At 33.5% G+C, this 19,430-nt stretch overlaps 1 protein-coding gene across 1 annotated transcript in view; it reads left to right on the top strand.

Moving 5' to 3' along the window:
• Positions 1-18,395, top strand: part of Cdh19 (cadherin 19) — an 88,444-nt gene extending 70,049 nt beyond the window's left edge. The window contains exons 10-12 of the mRNA XM_005077231.4: positions 8,727-8,844; positions 11,221-11,472; positions 16,976-18,395. Coding sequence (XP_005077288.2) covers positions 8,727-8,844; positions 11,221-11,472; positions 16,976-17,466 — 861 coding nt within the window. The 3' untranslated portion in view covers positions 17,467-18,395. The remainder of the gene's footprint in view (positions 1-8,726; positions 8,845-11,220; positions 11,473-16,975) is intronic.
• Positions 18,396-19,430: the final 1,035 nt, after the last annotated feature.

Raw genomic sequence — 19,430 nt, 5'->3', positions numbered from 1 at the left:
ACTCAAAAAGGAAATAATATTAACTGAGTACACAGGAAGCACAAACAAGTGACTTTCAAACATGTGAGAAATGTCAGAAAAAGCTGGCTGCCTATACAGTCAACCAGGGTTTCTCTGCATTGTTCAGGCTTCTTTTGGGGCCTATAGACTTAGCATTTCTGATGGACATTTCTGTGAAACAAGATATTCTGAAAAACTAGTCCTCCTTGTCTTGGCAAGTTTAGCAGTCAAATTCTTTAGTGTCCTGTTTGTTCAACTTGGACAGTATCCTGTCAGGAGTTGAGGGCAAGGGGACTTTCTTGCTCAGTGGCTTACCTATGCAACAAAGAATGGAAACTTCATGTGGAGTTTCTTTGATGCCCATCATCTTCTCTGATTTACAATAATGCTTCCAAGAGCAGGCATGTCTCATTATCATAAAAATGAGCCTGCATTATTAAAACTTTTCAGATGCTATGGTTTGTAAATCTCTGAAGTATTTGAAGATAAACTTTTTGGGTAAAACATCTCTTTGACATTGTAAGCATAACTAATGTGACTACAAGTTCTATAGTAATAGTCAACTAATTACTAAAATGCATTTTCTCACCATACCATAGAGTTGACAACAACAAATTTCAAGGACTAAAAATTTGAATTCCATTTTAAAATGACCTATACAGGTATAATACCTTGAAAATATTAGAAATGTAAGTACAGTAAGTTTTAACATAATTTGTTTAAAATTTGTAACAATATACTACATTTGCATGCATTATATCAAATCGATCATAAAATATTTAAAACTAGTAGTTGCTTTTTGAGAGTAGATTCGATATTCGGCCCTACTATACTATCATATCTCTATTGTCTGTTTATACTTTTCGTAGTAGATTCAATAATCTATTCTTTTTATCTAGTCATATTTGTATTATTTTCTTAAAAAATACTTGAATAAAATGCCCTTCTTTCAACTTTCTTCCTGATCAAAAGTAGTGCATTTTTACCAATTCCCTTAAACAGTGTCAAATATCAGGACCCAATGAGTGACCAATTATCATTCATCCCATCTCTTGGGAATGTGGGTGTTCTGTTTTTAAAGTTACTTTCTATTGTCTATGGCTGATGGAAATTTTAGGGGGTGCTGAAAAGAAAACCTGGGTTAATTATCAAGGTACCATTTATTGTCCAGTCTCTGAGTAATGGGAAAGTACAGGACATGTTTAAAATTCTAGTTAAATTAGTCTGTGAGATTGGATCGTTTCAAATAGCTACCTCAAAATTGCTCAGAGCAGTGTCTGTGAGACTGGATAATCTAAAGACGTCAGGTTGAAATTACTATTCCCAGTTTGTGGTCCAAAGCTGATCTTGGTGTTATTCAGTTTAATGGTGTTGTCATCATCCTAATGAACTTTAATTGTGGGGCCTCTTCCTCCTTTTGGAAACTTCAAAAATCACTTGATAAAGAATCATCTCTTCAAACCAAGAAGTGTCTTCTTCAAATCAAATCTTTATTAACTATTATTCTGTCCATATTTTTCTTAACATGCAGTAGAAAAAAAGCAAAACCTCCTCTCCAATGTAACACATATATTGGTTTCCATTTGCTGATCAACTTAAAAAAATCATTAGACCTACTATATACAGAGATAAAGAGAGCTGAGAAAGAAATCAGAGAAACATCACCCTTTACAATTGCCACATACAAGATAAAATACATTGAGGTAACACTAACCAAGCAAGTGAAAGACCTCTATCACAAGAACTTTGAGTCTTTAAAGAAAGAAATTATATTGAGTAATTTTGCATTTAAGTTTGTGAGATAGATTGGTATGTAATTATCTTCCTTGTTTTTTTGTGTGATTTGGGAATTAGGCTAACTGTTGCCTCATAATTAGTATTTAGAAATATTTCTACTTTTATATTCTGTGTAACAATTTGAGGTGTATTTGGGAATTCTCATAGAATTCTGTGCTGAAAACATCTGGCCCTGGGCTTTTATTGGTTTCAAGAGTTTTAATGACTGCTCCTATTTTCCTTGGAGTAGAAGGTTTGTTAAAATTGATTATCTGGTCTTGTGACCATAAAGTTGTTCACTGCTTTTATATTTTCCAATTTTGTGGAGTACAATTTTTTTGAGTTGATCTTGTATCCTGTCACTTTGCTGAAGGTGTTAATCAACTGTAAGAGTTGCCTGGTAGAGTTCTTTGGGTCACTTATGTAGACTATCATATCATCTGCAAATAGTGAAAGTTTTGCCTCTTCCTTTCCTATTTGTATCCCCTTTATCTCCTTTTTTGTCATATTGCTCTAGCTAGAACTTCGAGTACAATATTGAAGAGGTGTGGGAAGAGAGGACAGCATTGTCCCTGATATAAGCAGAATTGCCTTGAGTTTCTGTCCATTTAGCTTGATGATGGCTGGTGGTTTACTCTATATAGCTTTTAATATGTTTAAGTATGTTCCTGTTATCCCAGATCTCTCCAAGACCTTTAACATGAAGGGATGTTGGATTTTGTCAAAGGCTTTTTCAGCATCTAGTGAGATGATCATGTGATTTTTGTACCTCACCTTGTTTATATGATGTATTACATTGATAGATTTTCTTATGTTGAACCAACCCTGAATCCCTGGAATTAAGCCTGCTTGATCACAGTGGATGAGTTTTCTGATGTGTTCTTGGATCTGATTTGCCAGTATTTTATTGAGTATTTTTGCATCAATGTTCATGAGGGAAATTGGTCTTAAGTTTTCGTTCTTAGTTGTGTCTTTGTGTGGCTTGGGTATCAGTGTTATTGAAGCCTCATAAAAAGAGTTTGGCAAAGACCCTTCTGCTTCTATTGTATGGAATACTTTGAGAAGAATTGGTATAAGCTGTTCTTTGAATTTCTGTCAGAATTCTGCACTGAAGACATCTGGCCCTGGGCTTTTTCTGGTTGGGAGACTTTTGATGACTCTTCTATTTCTTAGGTGTTATAGGTCTCTTTAAATTGCTTATCTGTTCTTGATTTAATTTTGGCAGGTGATATCTATCCAGGAAGTCGTCCATTTCCTTTAAATTTTCGAATTTTGTGGAGTACAGGATTTCAAAGTGTCCCCTGATGATTCTCTGGATTTCCTCAGTGTATGTTGTTATGTGCCCCTTTTTATTTCTGAATTTGTTAATTTTCTGCTGTTTGGTGAGTTTGGATAAAGGTTTGTCTATCTTGTTGATTTTCTCAAAGAACCAACTCTTTGTTACATTGATTCTTTATATTGTTTTCCTAGTCTCTGCTTTATTGATTTCAGCCCTCCCTTTGATTATTTCCTGGCATCTACTCATCCTGGGGAAGTTTGCTTCTTTGTTTTCTAGAGCTTTTAGCTGTGCTGTTAGTTCTCTAGTATGACTGTTCTCCAGTTTCTTCATGTGGGCACTTAGTGCTATGTACTTTCCTCTTAGTACTGCTTTCAAAGTATCCCATCAGTTTGGATATGTTGTGTCTTCATTCTCATTGAATTCTAGGAAGCCTTTAATTTCCTTTTTAATTTCTTTTTTGACCCAGGCTTGGTGCATTAGCGCATTATTCAATTTCCATGAGTTTGTAGGATTCCTGCATGTTATTTTTTTAACTCTAACTTGAAAGCATGGTTGTCTGATAAGATACATTGAATTACTCCAACTTTTTTGTACCTGTTGAGGTTTGCTATGCTGCCAATTATGTGCTGGGATTTTTTTATTTTTTTGGTTTTTACGAAACAGGGTTTCTCTGTATTGTTTAGGAGGCTATCGGTCCAGCCCGGCCTTGAACTCACAGAGATCCGCCTCCCTCTGCCTCCCGAGTGCTGGGATTAAAGGCATGAGCCACCAATGCCCGGCCATTTCTTGCTTTCTTGAAGTGAAGTTTTATTTCCTTTTTATGGTTCTCTGTCAAGTTCAGGTTGTATTTTTAAGGTTGTTTACTCCTGCTTCATTGGTGTTGGGATATTCAGGTCTTTCTGTTGTAGAGCCACTAGGTTCTGTTGTTGCCCAGTTGATCTTTCTGTTGATGAATGTATTTTTGCACTATACCCATCTCTTCCTCAAATTGGTAAAGATGGATCTGTTCCTCTGGAAGCCTCTGGTGAATTAATGCTAGGGCTCTTTCTCCAATTGATGCAGGAGATGCATGTGTCTCTGGGTGTCACTTTTATCATTGGGGACAGTTGGGTGCTAGGAGGACCATGAGTTCCATGGGTTTGCAGGATGGAGTGGGACTTGTAGTTTGCATAGTACAATGGGAGGCATGGTTGCTGTTGATGGTGAGTCCTCTGTGCATGAGTCTTACCTTCTGATCTAATTCTGGGTCTTTTCCACCAATCAATGTGTGCCTGTGTCTCAGGGGGGCACTGATGCCTCATTCAATGGTGGGCTGGATGGCTGGGGGTGGGTGATGGGTTCTGTCTGATTGTGGATCCGAGTGGGACTTTTACGTTGCAGAGTCCAAAGGGAAGCATAGTGGGAGTGGTTGAAATGCTTTCCCACAGGAATCTTGGCTGCTGAATTGCTGCTGTGGTTGAAATTTGAGCAGCTTTTTTTCCTATTTTCAATCTTTTTTATGAAATTTCAAAAAATTGTATATTCACTCCTTTGTATTTGACATATGTACATTTTATAAACTCTTGACAAAGAGGGACTTAAAATATTTGGCATTAACTAGATTTAAATCAAATATGTAGTAAGTGTTTTATAGGAAGATCAACAAATGTTCATTCTTACTTGTATTATTAAACTATTCACACATTGATTTTAGATTTGAGCAAATTCAACTCATTTATTTTGATGGATTGAATGAGAATGATCTCCAATACTGCATACATTTGAAGGGTTGGTTCCCAATTGGTAGATTGTTTGACATATAAAGCAGTATTGTTTGACATGAATAGTAAAAATCCAGAAACAGATTTTGAGGTTCAATCTGAAGATCAGAAAAGCAAAAAAGCCAAGCCACCAGAGAACTATTACCTCCATCAAGGCTGGGATGATCCTTTCTCTAAACATGGCTGGGGGATAATTGGCCTGTCCTAAGTTCTGTTCCTGTTTTATGTAACTATCTAGTGCTGGGATTAAAGCTCTGTGCCACAACTGCCCAGCTTGTATGGCTAACTAGTATTGCTGCTGGAATAAAAGACCAATGCCTTGATTCTATGAATTTGCTAGCTTTGCATTCTGATCTTCAGGTAAGCTATATTAGATCATAAACAATATATCATCAAAATTATACTGAAGACAGGTTCACTCTTTAATTATAAAATGTTTTACAAGCTCATTAATAAATAAGCAATTATGAGAAAATGTTGACTGTAAAATTTTATCTGTGCTCAAATTTATTGACATGGTCAAGGGCATAAATATAATTTCACTCTATGAATAGTTTACAACATAAAAAGTTGATCTATATAATAGTTGAAACTTAGTTATTCTTTGTATCAAATTAAACCAGGTAAAAGATGCTTTATTCTTTAAAGTGCTTTACAGGTTGTCAATTAATCATACATATTGCATTTTATATAAAGTTTAAGTATATTTATATGCTTATATACTAGTATATAATATATGCATAATTAGTAATAAAATGCCTATCTCTCTACCAGGAAGAATAGCTCTAAGAGACATTCAAAGGACTGTTTATCATCCATTCTTATTCTGGTTGATGACAGTACTTACCTGAAACTTAATATAATTATTATAAAATGAAATTATTGAAAGATTTTATCAAAAGAGCATTTTAAAATTTTCTAAAATAATATATATGTTTAAATCATACATAGGTTCATACTAAAAGTGGTTATTGTAAAATTTTTTAAGTTTACAGTATTAATTTTTATCATAGAATCCAAAGATAATTATAGATAGGAAGTCCAATGTACCATGTAAGGGGAACTAAGACAGAATTGCATGCAGACAACAAATGAAATACTAGAAACAGAGCTATCAAAATTGACTATAATGTAGGTTTATCCCTAATACTTCTTTTCTAAATCAATGATTATTTTATTAATTATAAAATATCATAATTAATTACTGAAAATCATGTTAATTTCAAAGAGCTCAGTAGACTCAGTTAGCTAAATAAAATAGCTTAGATAACTAATCACCTCTAAGGAGAAGTACTTCTTAGATTTATTTGCACACTGAAATGCATTTTTCCAATTGTTAAATTTTAAGAGAAAATAATGTGAGCCTATTAATATCCATTTCTTCTTTTTTTTTCTATTTTGGTGACACTCACCCTTATTTTTTTCATTTAAATTAGAAACACGAATGCTTCACATGTCAATACCAGTTCCCTCTCCCACCCCTCCTCCCTTGCCCCTCAAACAGGCCCCCCCACAAGTCCACACCACATCCCCACATCATTTCTCAGGGAGGGTAAGGCCCTCCTTGGGGGGATCTCCAAAGTCTGTCATTTCATCCAGCACAGGACCAAGGCCCTTCCCCATGTGTCAAAGCTGAGAGAGCATCCTCTATTTGTAACGGGCTCCCAAAGATCATTCGTATACCATGGTAAACACTGATCTACTACCCAAGACCCCAGTGATTTCTGTGGCCTCCTCCCTGGCAGTACATTCATGGAGTCTGGATCAGTCCCTTGTTGGCCTCTCAGCCATCAGTCTGGGATTCAAGAGCTCCCCCTTATCCTGTCAACTGTCTTTGTGTGTTTCATCATCATGGTCCCTTTGCTTATCACTCCTCCATCTCTGCCACAAGGTTCCAGGAGTTCAGTTCAGTGTGTAAGCTCACAATCAAAAACTAATATCCATTTCTTAAAGATTTGTCTTTGGTAAATAAAATATATATATCTATATACATATATATATGATAGTGCTCACCTGAAAATTAATATAAAATATAATATATATATATACTATAATATAATACATATATACACTCAAGTTGAATGCACTGTTTTAATAGTGCCTCAGATGCTTTCAAGACTGACATCTTGTTTTAAATTATGGGAATAAATTATATCTTGTTGCAAATCCATGTATGAAACAAATACAAAAGCATTTATATTTTATGCAACTTACCTATTTTATTTGTTTCTAGGATGAACAATGTATTTTGGTTAGTTTTAATTAAGTACACTGGAGCATACATACAAAATCATTGGTTTTATCTTCTGAAGCTTTCATTTTCTAAAGGGTGTTTTTTTTTAAAATTGTGTTTGTATTACAATTCATGTAAATGCTCTCAAATGCTCTATCTGTGAGTTACACTGGCAAAACCTGTAGCACAAGCTGGCCTCAAATTCATGATCCTCCTGACCCTGCCTCCTTTAGCAAGTTCTACAAGCATGAATCATCAGTCCCAATCTTCCCCACTTTATTTTAAAGACTCAACTGTGTGCTTTTACAACTCTGTTAAATGACAGAGCCTTTTAAGGGCATTTCAAAAGATTTTTTCCTACATTTTTTTCTTTTTGGGTTGTAAAGAATGTTTATCATGTTTCTTGCTACAGTGACTTTAAGGCAAATTAATTAAAATACCTAAACTAAAAAATGTGCACGACTTCAAGGTAAGTGTATGCTTCATGATTTCTTTTAATTCTTGTTTTACTTTGAAAAATAAAACAAAACCACATAATCAATAAAAAACTGCAACACCATTTATGGTAATCTACCTAGGGAAAGTTTTCTTGTTGAGGATATAATAAAATTATAGGAATGTACACAAGCTCTTTACAAAGGAAGTCCAGGTGAGCCTGCAAATGAATCCATAACGTTATATATTTATACCTAGCCAAATGTCTGAGGTCAGAAAATTTGCAAGTAACATAACATGGATTAAAAATACTACAATATTAAATACTTGTCCTCATTAATGTAAACAAAATCATAAAGAATTTTAAAATGAAATGAATATCTTGCTATAATGTGATAACCATATTTATTACAATAAACTTCAGTTGAATAAAACTTTTCTTACAATCATATATTTAAAAATTTATTATTTAACTGAAAACAATTTATTTAGAAAACATAAATCAATATGAGTGCATATTGTACAGATTGCTTCAGTTTCATAAAACTTTTATTTGCACCCATGCAGAAAATTAACTGGTCTTTGAAATATAACGTATTCATTTGGATCTTTTATCTCTCTATCAAGTAAAGTTTTGTTTGAAACACTGTTAAAAGCATTTTGATGATGATTTGATGGAAACAGAAAACAATAGTTACTATAGTGAATTTATTTTAATTTCCAGAATTAATCACAATTTCACTGCATGATCATGACTGGTTTATCTATTTTTTTAATGTAATGAATAAGTATATATCATGTCATAAGACAATTAATTGACAACTGATTTGATTCCATGAGCATTTCTTATAGTTTTATGATTTCAGATAGAGAGTGGCACATAATTGGGAAGTTATTTTCCTATCATCTATTTGGTCAAAGGCAATCATACATTGCCTTTATGCTTTAACTTCATCATTTCTGAAAATAAACCTCATAACTAATTACTTTATTGAAAAAACTAATCACTTTAAAAATGTTTATTACCAGGAATTCTATACTTCATGACTGCATCTACAAATCATAATGACTGACTATGTGATGAATAATGAGAACAAATAATGAAGTAAGGGAAAAATATAGAAATGATGCAATAGTTCCAATGATATTATTAAAGTAATTTGTAGAAAAAGTACATGAGATAAGAGCATTGAGCAATTTGAATTTTAAAAAATAATAATCAGCTTTCTTTATATTTTTCCAGATAATTCAAACCATCAGTGCAATAGACAGAGATGAGTCAATAGAGGATCACCATTTTTACTTTAATCACTCTGTGGAAGACATGAACAACTCAAGTTTTATACTAATAGACAATAAAGGTAACCCCCCCCCCATGTATAAGCATGTTTGGTATAATCAAATAAGTTTTATACAAGTGGATATGGTAAAATGATTATTTATTGTTGATGCAATACGGAAAAATATAACAAATGAGCAATGGTCAAAATTGAAAACAACTCAAAATCAATTTTAAGGACATTGATTCAGTTACTCCCCACATTTCTCCAAACAAGAAGCACATGCAGAAGTCATGAGTCAAGGGACTAGAAATGTAATTGCTTTTTCTAGCATATGTAAGACCAAGTGATTTACATATACAATCACCTTACATAAATTTAAAATAGAAAACTATCCTTTATTAGAGATACTAAAATATGTTACAGCCTCTTAAATATAACCATGGTGGTGACATCAGTAGTCTTTTGCCATATTGGATTCTATCAATTATCAAGATAAAGACAAAGAGCTCATAATCTATATTTATGTTACGTGAATTTACCTTGATTTAATTATGAATACCTGTCAAATCTAATTAGGTTACATAAACTTAGTTTTTAATTATGTTTCTTACTTCACAATCCGAAGACTTTATTAACTGAAGAATAAATTTCGCAAAGTCAGGATTTTGTTTGGAAAGGCAGAATCTCTGTGTGATATGTGCTACTTATGGCTCAATAAAGCTTGCCTGAAGTTCAGGGTGCAAAGCCAGACATACTATTTAGATATAGAATTTCAGCAGTGGTGGTACACAACTTTAATCCCAGTACTCAGAATTAAGAACTAGACTAATCTGTTAGCTCAAGGCTACACTTACTACATGAAATTGATCCATTCCTAAAATAAACAGCTCACACAAAAGTAATCTCAGCACCTAGAATCATGTACCTTAGTCCCAGCACTAGGGAGCTGGAGAGAGGAGTGATATGGCTGGGCAGAGAAAGAAATAAAAGACAGAAGGAGACAGGAACTGAGAGATTTTTGCCTCTCTTATCTCAGCTCGAACCTTGAACCCCAATATATATCTCTGAGTCTTTTTGTGTGCTGCATTTCTGATCCTTTTGTCTAAAGAAAATAAATAATAAAATATTTAATTTAGCTTTTTCAGTAACTTTAAAGATATTTTCCATATATATATATATATATACATATATATATATATGCCTGCCTCTCTGTCTGTCTGTCTATCTATCTATCTATTTAAATTTTGCATTTTACCTAAAAGTTTGTGCATTAGATACAGACTTGTAGGGAAATTAATGTTTTATATTGTACCTCTCAGTTTGACTTTATGGATACAAATATTATTTAGGGTAATGGGAATGTGCCCTGGTTTGCTTATGTTGCTGTGATATAACATTGTCTTTTTTTGTATTGGAAAGAAAATCGTTTAATTACCTTTCAGTTCATTTTGGTGCAATCCAGATAAGGAGCTTGAAGCAGAAACCAAAGAGGCTTACAAGCATGTTTTTGTCTTACTTGCTCAGTATTCTTTCTTAGAAAGTGTAGTCCCATTCTTCCTACATCTACTGGCAACCAAGAAAATGTTTCACAGATACGCCCACAGGCCAAGCTAATTAGACATTCCCTGATTGAGGTTCCATTTTTCTCCATTATATCAACTGGTAAACAAAAATTAGCTATCATAGAGGGCCACTCAACAGTAACACAAACACAGCAAAGAAACAAAAGCCTAGAAATGTAAAACTCAAAAAAAATTTTGGAATAAAAACATGAAAATGTCGATCTAAGTATTTCATAGTTAAGAAAATTTTCATATAAATGGAACTGATGATTATCATCTTAATTTATGCTTTGAAGTTATCTTTGAAATATCCCCTAATTTCTTCAGTATTTCTATTTTGAGGAACGAACTGAAATGACAAGTAATAAATGTATGTCTGGAATTTATATGAAATACAACTTAAAATGTCACAGTAAAAAGAATATCCTAACAAGATTTCTCTCCAAAATTGTTTTATGAATTTTCTAATTAGAATGAGTAATATTTAAGAGTACATGGGTTTGAAGGTAGGTGACAGAGTATCTTACACATTTACAGTATTGTGAAATTAATTTGTTCTGAAGGAGTGTTGGGAAAATTTACTGAAAATAAAGTTGAGCTAATTATATGTCTAGTGCTAAATAGCCCCTACTAATGGTGATTCGTAAGTACAGAAACATTTTCTTTTCTTTTCACTATGTGTCTTCTATATTTCTCAGGTTGCATTGTGACTGATTTAAATAATTCTTCTAGTTATATAACTCACTTTCAGAGTATTTGAAAATGATTTCTGACTAGATATTTTAATATTTTCACAGATATGATTATAATGAAATGTCTTTGCCCTTAGTACTCATTTTCTTCATATTTGGTTTACATTGTTGAAAAATATGAAAATGCATTTCTTTTTTAGATAACACAGCTGTAATTTTGACCAATAGAATTGGTTTTAGCCGTAAAGAAGAACCTGTCTTCTCCATGATAATCTTTATTGCTGACAATGGAATCCCATCTCTTACAAGCACAAACACCCTTACTATACAAGTCTGTGACTGTGGAGAAAGTGGAAGCACAGAGACTTGCACTAGCAAAGGACTCCGTTTTATCATGGGATTCAAAACAGAACTAATAATTGCCATCCTCATATGCATTATGGTAATATTTGGTAAGTTATTTTGAATAGCACAAATTTTTATTTGCAAAATAAAACTAAAAATATTTGAAGGAGTTGGTTATAAAATATTCTCTGTACATGTTTATTTTCTCCAAACATATTGAAGTTTAAAACCAAGTTTACTTGGCTTTTAATTCTTTGTGTTTGTTGCATATTTGATATTTCTCACATGTTACAAAAATGTGTGGTGATATATTATTTATGATTGGCTTATAATTCAGAAAGTAAAGTTATTTTGAAGCCAGGAAACCAGGCACATACCTTCAATTCCTGAAAACAGAACCTAGTAGATGGTGGTACATTCCTTAAATCCTGCAATTCAGGATTCAGAGGTAGGCTTATCTCTGTGAGTCCAAGGCTACCCAGATCTATACAAGGTTTATCCAGCCCTAAGGGGAAACATCTCACACAAAAAATATCTCAGCAACCGGGATCTAATGTCCTTAACTCCAGCATTAGGTAACTATGTAAGACTGGAGCAAGGTCTCGGTATCTACCCTTCATTCTCTAGCCACACTGAAAATAGGAATTCCCCATTCCTTTTAGAGGCAAAAGCTCTCTAGTAGATTGGCTGCTTTGCTTCCCTGAACATCAGGTTGAACCCCAATATCTATCTCTGGGTCTTTTCTTTAACATGGAACAATTGGCAATCTACTTTAAAGTATGAATTTGGGAAAAAAAAACAGCTTTGATGCCACTAGGCCAGTTCCAATCCTGAGCGTCAGGCAGAAATCCTGCTTAAATCTCTCCTGCCTGTGTCCCTTCCTGACAAACTATGTTTTTTTCTGTTTTCTCCTCAAATCTTTGCACGAGTGTGGGACTTCATGTTTCACCAAACTCAGGAAATGTTCTGGCTTTTTCTAAAGACCCTCTCCCCTGGCTAACACTTTCATCTCAAGACTATAAGCAAGTTCCCTGACTCAGACATGCTACATCTCACAGTTCACTGACGTTGACAGATTCGGTAAGGTACTGGAAATTCTTAAAAGGAGGAATTAGTTTAAAAAAACAGTTATTTTCCCATAGTAAAAAATGGAGAACACTATTAAATAGAGAAAATTAGGTCTGTGTATGATTGCATACTGGGTGGTTTAAAAATGGAACATGGAAAGTTAATCAACATAACCAGATTTGACCTACTATTTATTATTTTGATAATCTTTGTTGTCTTTTTGGTAATTATTGGTTCATCTCTAAAAATATTGGTTCAGATGTGTGCTAAGATGCAGGCCTCATAAACAAATTACAGTGATATTCAAACATATACTGAGAAATTACATGGAGAACCTAAATCACATTGCATTTTGAGGTTAAAAATAAACACTCTAATGGGTAAGAGAACCACCTTTAATATATCCAGTAACATTATAAAAAGTGCCAAATAAAGGAGATTTTATAACAGCTACATGGAAGACACTGACAATATTAGATTTATGGAAATTCAAGGAGGCTGATGTGTCACATGGCATCCATTCACCATTTATTAAACAAATGATAAGCATGTGGTCTGTTTGCAATAGGGTTATTCCTGTAGATTTTACAGATTGGATTAAAGCTCTCTTAGATCCTGGACCACAATTGCAATGGACTTCTGGTTCAGAGAAGAGGCTAAGAATATTAAACAAACAGCTAAAGCTTGAGGTATAAATAATTTCCAAAATCAAATTCTTCAAGGAGATTATGCTACTTTAGAGAGGCAATGTCAACATGATGATCATCTCATGCTTTTAATGCATGCAGAAGCTTTAAATGCTTTGATAGAATTAGAGAAGGAGGAAAGCAAATTGGATCAGTTACAATAGTTATACATGGCCCAAAGGAAGTGTTCATGGACTTCATAAAAAGATTGTCATTAGTCATCAATGAAATGGTATCAGATACTTAAGCTAGGAAAATAATAATTGAAAAAATGGCATTTGAATATGCTAATGCGCAATACAAAATGAAAATTATGACTTTAAATGCAAAATCAGCATATTTGGATAATTGGGTTAGATATATAATTAATATTGTAGCTCATGTTTCTGATGATGATGCATGGATAGAAGATGTGACTTTAAGAGGTTAAAAGAAAAATCAAAATTTCAAATGTTTTAATTGTGGCAGACATTGTCACCTAAAAAGACATTGTAAACAGAGCATTTCTGAAAGCAATTATTTTATAAATATAATCCAAACAGAATACCTCTCCCTTCTGGATTATGCAAAAAGAGTGACCAAGGCAGACATTGGAAAAGTAATGTAGGTAGGTAAAAGATTATCAAGGTAATTCTTTGCCTTCAGGGCATGCCTTGAGAGTATTCTTGAAAGCCCCTATGCTGAAACTGGTTCATTCCTCTCCTGCCACTGTGGAGGAAACTTCTTCCCAAAATAATTTAAAAACCTAATACCCAATGAAAGAACACATATTGTTTTGGATGATAGAACACCTTTAGAAAATAAAACAAAAATTGAGAAGAAGCCATAGATCAAATTTATAAGGATTAGATTAGGAACCTCCCAAATGTTAGGTTTGGGGAACGGTTTTGATTTTGTCTTTTCAGGAAAATAATAAAAAACATCTTTGGGAATTTAACAGCTTGGACAAATAGTCATACCAAGAAAATGAAAGAATTATCCAGAAATAATTACCACAAAAAAAGAAATAATCTGGCCTAATATGATCTCTGAAATCTCCAAAAACAAGGTTTGTAACACAAATAAATAAATGACCCAGACACTGATTTTTGTGGTTCCAATTTTAAGCTGAATCTCTTAAAATCAATCCTGCTGGCCACTAGATTCTCAACTCTATCTCAGGATGAATGGACTGATCCAATCATGAGCTCTTGACCAAGGCTCAAACTGCTGAATCTCCTCAATGTGTTTGGAGAATCCTGAGACTGCAATGTCTTTCTATCCTCCTTGAAACTGAGCCCTCCTGACTTTAATGTGGCTGGAGAATCAATGCCTCATCTTCAGTGTGGCAGGAGAATGAATGCCTCCTACTCAATACTGAAGACCCTGCTTCTATCTTTTGTACCCCTCTAGTACTTGGACTAAAGGCATGCAATCTGTTACTCTTTTATACCGATTCAATCTCATGCATCCCTAGGTGGCCTTGATTTCAGAGAGATCTGTCTACTTCTTTATCCTGACTCCTAGGAATAAAGGTGTGTATCACCACTTCTTAGGTTCTGGATGCTGGTATTAAAGGCGTGTGCCTGACTTTGTTTCTGAATCCTCAGGCAAGCTTTAATAAATCATAAATAACATTTCATTACAAAAACTGAATGCAAACTGGGTAAAGGTCACACATAAATTTTTCCCTATCACATGGGAAACAGCAACAAGATTTCAGGGAGTTTGAGGCCAAAGCTGTCTACAAAGTAAGGTTCAGGACAGTCAGGACTTTTAACACAGAGAAACCATGTCATGAAAAGCAAAACAAAACAAAAAGGAGAAAAAGTAACCCAACAACAATTTTACCAGGACTATGATAATCCCTATAAACTGAACAATAACATTTAAAGACTGACTTTGGAATACAAACTGCTCAGAACAATTTCAAAGGGACCAGCTGAGATGATCTATCCTCAGAGACACTGCTCTAATTAATTTTTAGTAGGTCACCTGAGATGATCCATTCTCACAGATACTGCTCAGAAAAATTTCATGATGGTCAGCAGAAATGATCCAGTCTTACAGACATTGCTCATAATTATTTCGAGGAGGTTATTTATCTGAGATGAGTCGGCCTTACAGACTACTATAGTCATGGTACAATTATGAAGAGACTGGACAAAAATGATGCAGCTTGGCAGTTAATTCAAAGTTTTCTTTTCAGAATCTCCCAAAGAGTCCTTTGCTCCCAGATGGAAGGAAGTAGCTTTAAGGAAACAATGCCTTTTTCCCAAAGAGGTGGGGTGGGTTGTATTTGGCCATTCCTTAGGTTATGGATATTTGCCATTGTTTAGGAGGAATGTTTACAAAGGATTAGTTACAGTCAGGAACGAAGTTCAACGAAGGGGTTTTGATTCAAGTTTCTTACTTTGAAAAGAAAGGAATTCAGGTATGACAGGATAAAGGGGCATATTATTGAATCTGCTCTTGAAAAACAGGGATGATATAGTTATCATAAGATTTAAAAGGTACATTATTGGATCTGTTCTTAAAAATTAGTTTTAAATATTTTACACTTGATTGGACTTTTGTATATTATACACAAATATTTTATATTGATACAATCATGAAATTAAATGGTTAAAACATACTGTAGGTACATTTCTAATCTTGTTCAAGGTGTTGGACAGCTCATTAATCAATGTAATGCAAATTTCTAGTTTCTGAAAATATTATTACCAACTATATAAGATAATAAGGAAATATAGGTTAGTAATTAGTCAACTATTACAATCAAATGTTAAGTCATATTAAGCATATCATTAACATGGGCATTGGAGTTCCAGCCAATGTCAATTTGCATAAACTGTGGCAGAAAAATGAGCCTTGATCCATATTAGCTATTTATCTCAGCACTAGATCAAAGGGAGGGGTTATATGAGATCCTGGAGGCTATAGCACCATTTTTGAGGACATAAAGCACCCAGTACATATTCTATATATCAAGATTACACAACCAAATTCATAGCAACAGATATTCTAGAGTCTGTATTTCTTGCAGACTTTGCAAGGCAAGTTTTCTCAATCAGACGTTAATTCTGGTAGGTTGATATTTAGAATATCAATTTCTTCTTCTGTAATAAAAGTCAGTTTTTCAGCATGTCTTTGACAATAATAGTTTTAAAAGAATAAAATTGCCAGGCATCGGGCGTTGGTGGTGCATGCCTTTAATCCCAGCATCCGGAGGCAGAGGCAGGCAGATCTCTGTGAGTTTGAGGCCAGCCTGGTCTACAAAGCAAGTTCCAGGGCAATACAGAGAAACCTTGTCTCGAAAAAACAAATAAATAAATACATACATACATAAATAAAATCTACCAGAAACTGTTAATGTATGACAACAAGGTCTGAAATATAAATAAATATAGTATATATACATATGTGTGCAGTTTATAGTCTATTCATACTATGAATAAAATATACATAGTACTCTATAAATGATAACTTTAAAAAGAATTGTTCCATGATTTTGCCTCAATGAATATCAAATAGTTCCTCTTTTAAACTTCCATTATCATGTATCATTGATTACTAAGTACATTCAGTTTGGTAAAATTCTATTATTGCACTTTTTTCTGTATATTACTGGAAAATGAATTAAATTGCAAATTGAGTTTTAAATTAAATAAAAGCAGTGTAATTTATTTTCTCCACACATTCCTATAAAGCATCAGCCAGAATCATGACTGTGCTTCAGATATCATTTAATGTTTACTTGTTTCTGTAGAGTCTTAGACCTTAGGAAATTTCTTGAACTTGTGTTAAATGCAAGGACTGCAAAATTTACACTATGCTCCATGAGTTAATTCATGTTCATATGTCATTTTTTCACCAGGGTTTATCTTTTTCATGCTGGCTATGAAACAACGGAGAAAGCAGACCCTATTTCCAGAGAAAAGTGAAGAATTTGGAGAGAATATATTTTGTTATGATGATGAAGGTGGTGGGGAAGAAGACTCAGAGGCCTATGATATTGTAGAGTTGAGAAGCAGCACAGTAATGAGAGAAAGGAAATCTCGCAGGAGCAAGAGTGCAGAGATCATTAGCTTTTATAGGCAGTCCTTGCAGGTGGGCCCAGACACTGCCATATTCCGAAAATTCATCCTAGAGAAGCTGGAAGAAGCCAACACAGATCCATGTGCTCCTCCCTTCGACTCACTGCAGACCTTTGCCTTTGAAGGCACAGGTTCATCAGCTGGCTCTCTCAGCTCCTTAGGATCCAGAGCCACTGATCAGGAAGATAATTTTGACTACCTTAATGACTTGGGTCCTCGCTTTAAAAGATTAGCATGCATGTTTGGTTCTGCAATGCAACCAAACAATTAAAGCTTCCCTATACCAACAGGCAAGAAGTATTAAGTTGCATTTACATGAAGTGGCAGGCTTTTTGTAGAATTGTCGTCTCTGGCAATCTATATGTTAGGGGTCCTTGCTTTTATAATTATGATAATTTCAAGTACATAGCCATGGTCATTTCAACTTCAACATGGAGATGGGAAGGGAGAAAACAAATCATATTTCATATACCACTGCAAGTCACTGCTGCTGTTATCATTAAGATGGTCCTCCAGAATGTTTCCATATAATCTAATGCATATTCTCAACAATTCAGAAGGCCAAAATGAGTAATGTACCAAATAAATCTATCTGCACAATTTTCAACTACCCACGTTTTTACAAGGTAAAAATGAAGTCTCTACATATACTAAATTCCTGATTCTGTGCAAAGATCAATTTTGAGACCTGGGAGAAACCAGGGTGCTTCATAAAGACTTCTTCATATGTTAGCAGTTTTCTGATTGAGGTTCCATGAAGTATTTGATTATGAAATTTTTATATTTTTGCCAAGATTACTCTTTAGTACTCTGAATTTGATCATGTATTTAATATATGAATTAATCAGAGTTGCACTTTAGCTCATGTTGCTTCACTTATTCTGAGTTTGTATAACAATTGGAAGCAAATTAGGGAATTTTCATTGATTAATATGCTAACACCTCCAAATGCCAATTCTTTTCATGAAAAACTACAATAACCAAATGCATGTCAACATTTACTTATGATTAAATTGTACTTTTGTAACTGATGAGAAGTGCAGAAAAATTTAAGTATATTTTCCATTCTACTTAAACTGTGATAGATGAATGATGGTAATACTATATTCCAATTTGAATTACTATTTACCACACGTTATAAACACCTGTACTGTGTTTCCATTATTTATATGAATATATAAATAAAACATGATGCCAGTCTCTGCATTTCTGTTTAATGTTAGGTACTTAGGTACTTCAGTGTTATTAGTTCGTATTGAATCTGAAATCATATACAATGGAAATTTTTGTTTATAGTATTATGGAATATAAAGTGCTAAACTGTCATACAGACAACTCTCAGGTAAATTAGACTATATATGGCCATAAATTATGATATTTTTAATTTACTTTTTAAGAATGCTTATTATATCAAAACAATGATAGTCAAAATTGATAGCTGAATAGAAAATAATGCAGTGAGTACAATTCTCTTCAATTTGATTTTTATAACTATTTTTATTAATAGTGTATGAACTTAAATTAAAGTATATATATTTATATGTAACAGGGCACAGGATAGTTACATTTTTTCTTTGCATTCTGAAACTTAAACATCTATGTAAAATAATAAAAGAAAAGTATAAATATGAAATGGGAATCATCTTTGTGTTACATATATTTTCATGTTGTAAGATCATGAAACAGTCACATATGAAATACAACCATTAAGACAGTAAAAGTAAATGAGACATTGTAAGCTACAATAGATCATTACACATTAAATAATATTATTATGTAAAGAGGAAAACTAGAAAACAAAAATATTACCCCAAACCACAAAACGTATAATTCATATAGAGATGTATGACTTAGTAATTTATTATTCCTATCATATTGGCCTACTATCCAATCATAACTTATACAAATTACAATGATTAAAAGCAATCCATCAATAATTATTCCGTAAATTTAAAAATGAGTTTCATAGACTCTTTTCTGAAGACCTGAAAATTATGGCAAACAAAGGTGACTAAATACAAATAATATACAGTCAAGAAAAGAAATCATGTCTTCAGATCACAGCATGGAATTTATGCCTTAACCCCCTGGTCATCTGTATGAACGACTTATATGCATTATATAAAATATATAGCAATATGTTTATTGTTCATGTCCAGTTACTCTTAGAAGATTTCTTATAAATACATCATGATTACAATCGTGATATGTCGATATGTCATTAAAACATAACAT

This window comes from Mesocricetus auratus, unplaced genomic scaffold, assembly GCF_017639785.1.
Source record: "Mesocricetus auratus isolate SY011 unplaced genomic scaffold, BCM_Maur_2.0 Super-Scaffold_100676, whole genome shotgun sequence".
NCBI classification, from domain to species: Eukaryota; Metazoa; Chordata; class Mammalia; order Rodentia; family Cricetidae; genus Mesocricetus; species Mesocricetus auratus.
Note: the sequence above shows the minus strand (reverse complement) of the source record. Positions and strands in the feature narration are given on the sequence as shown.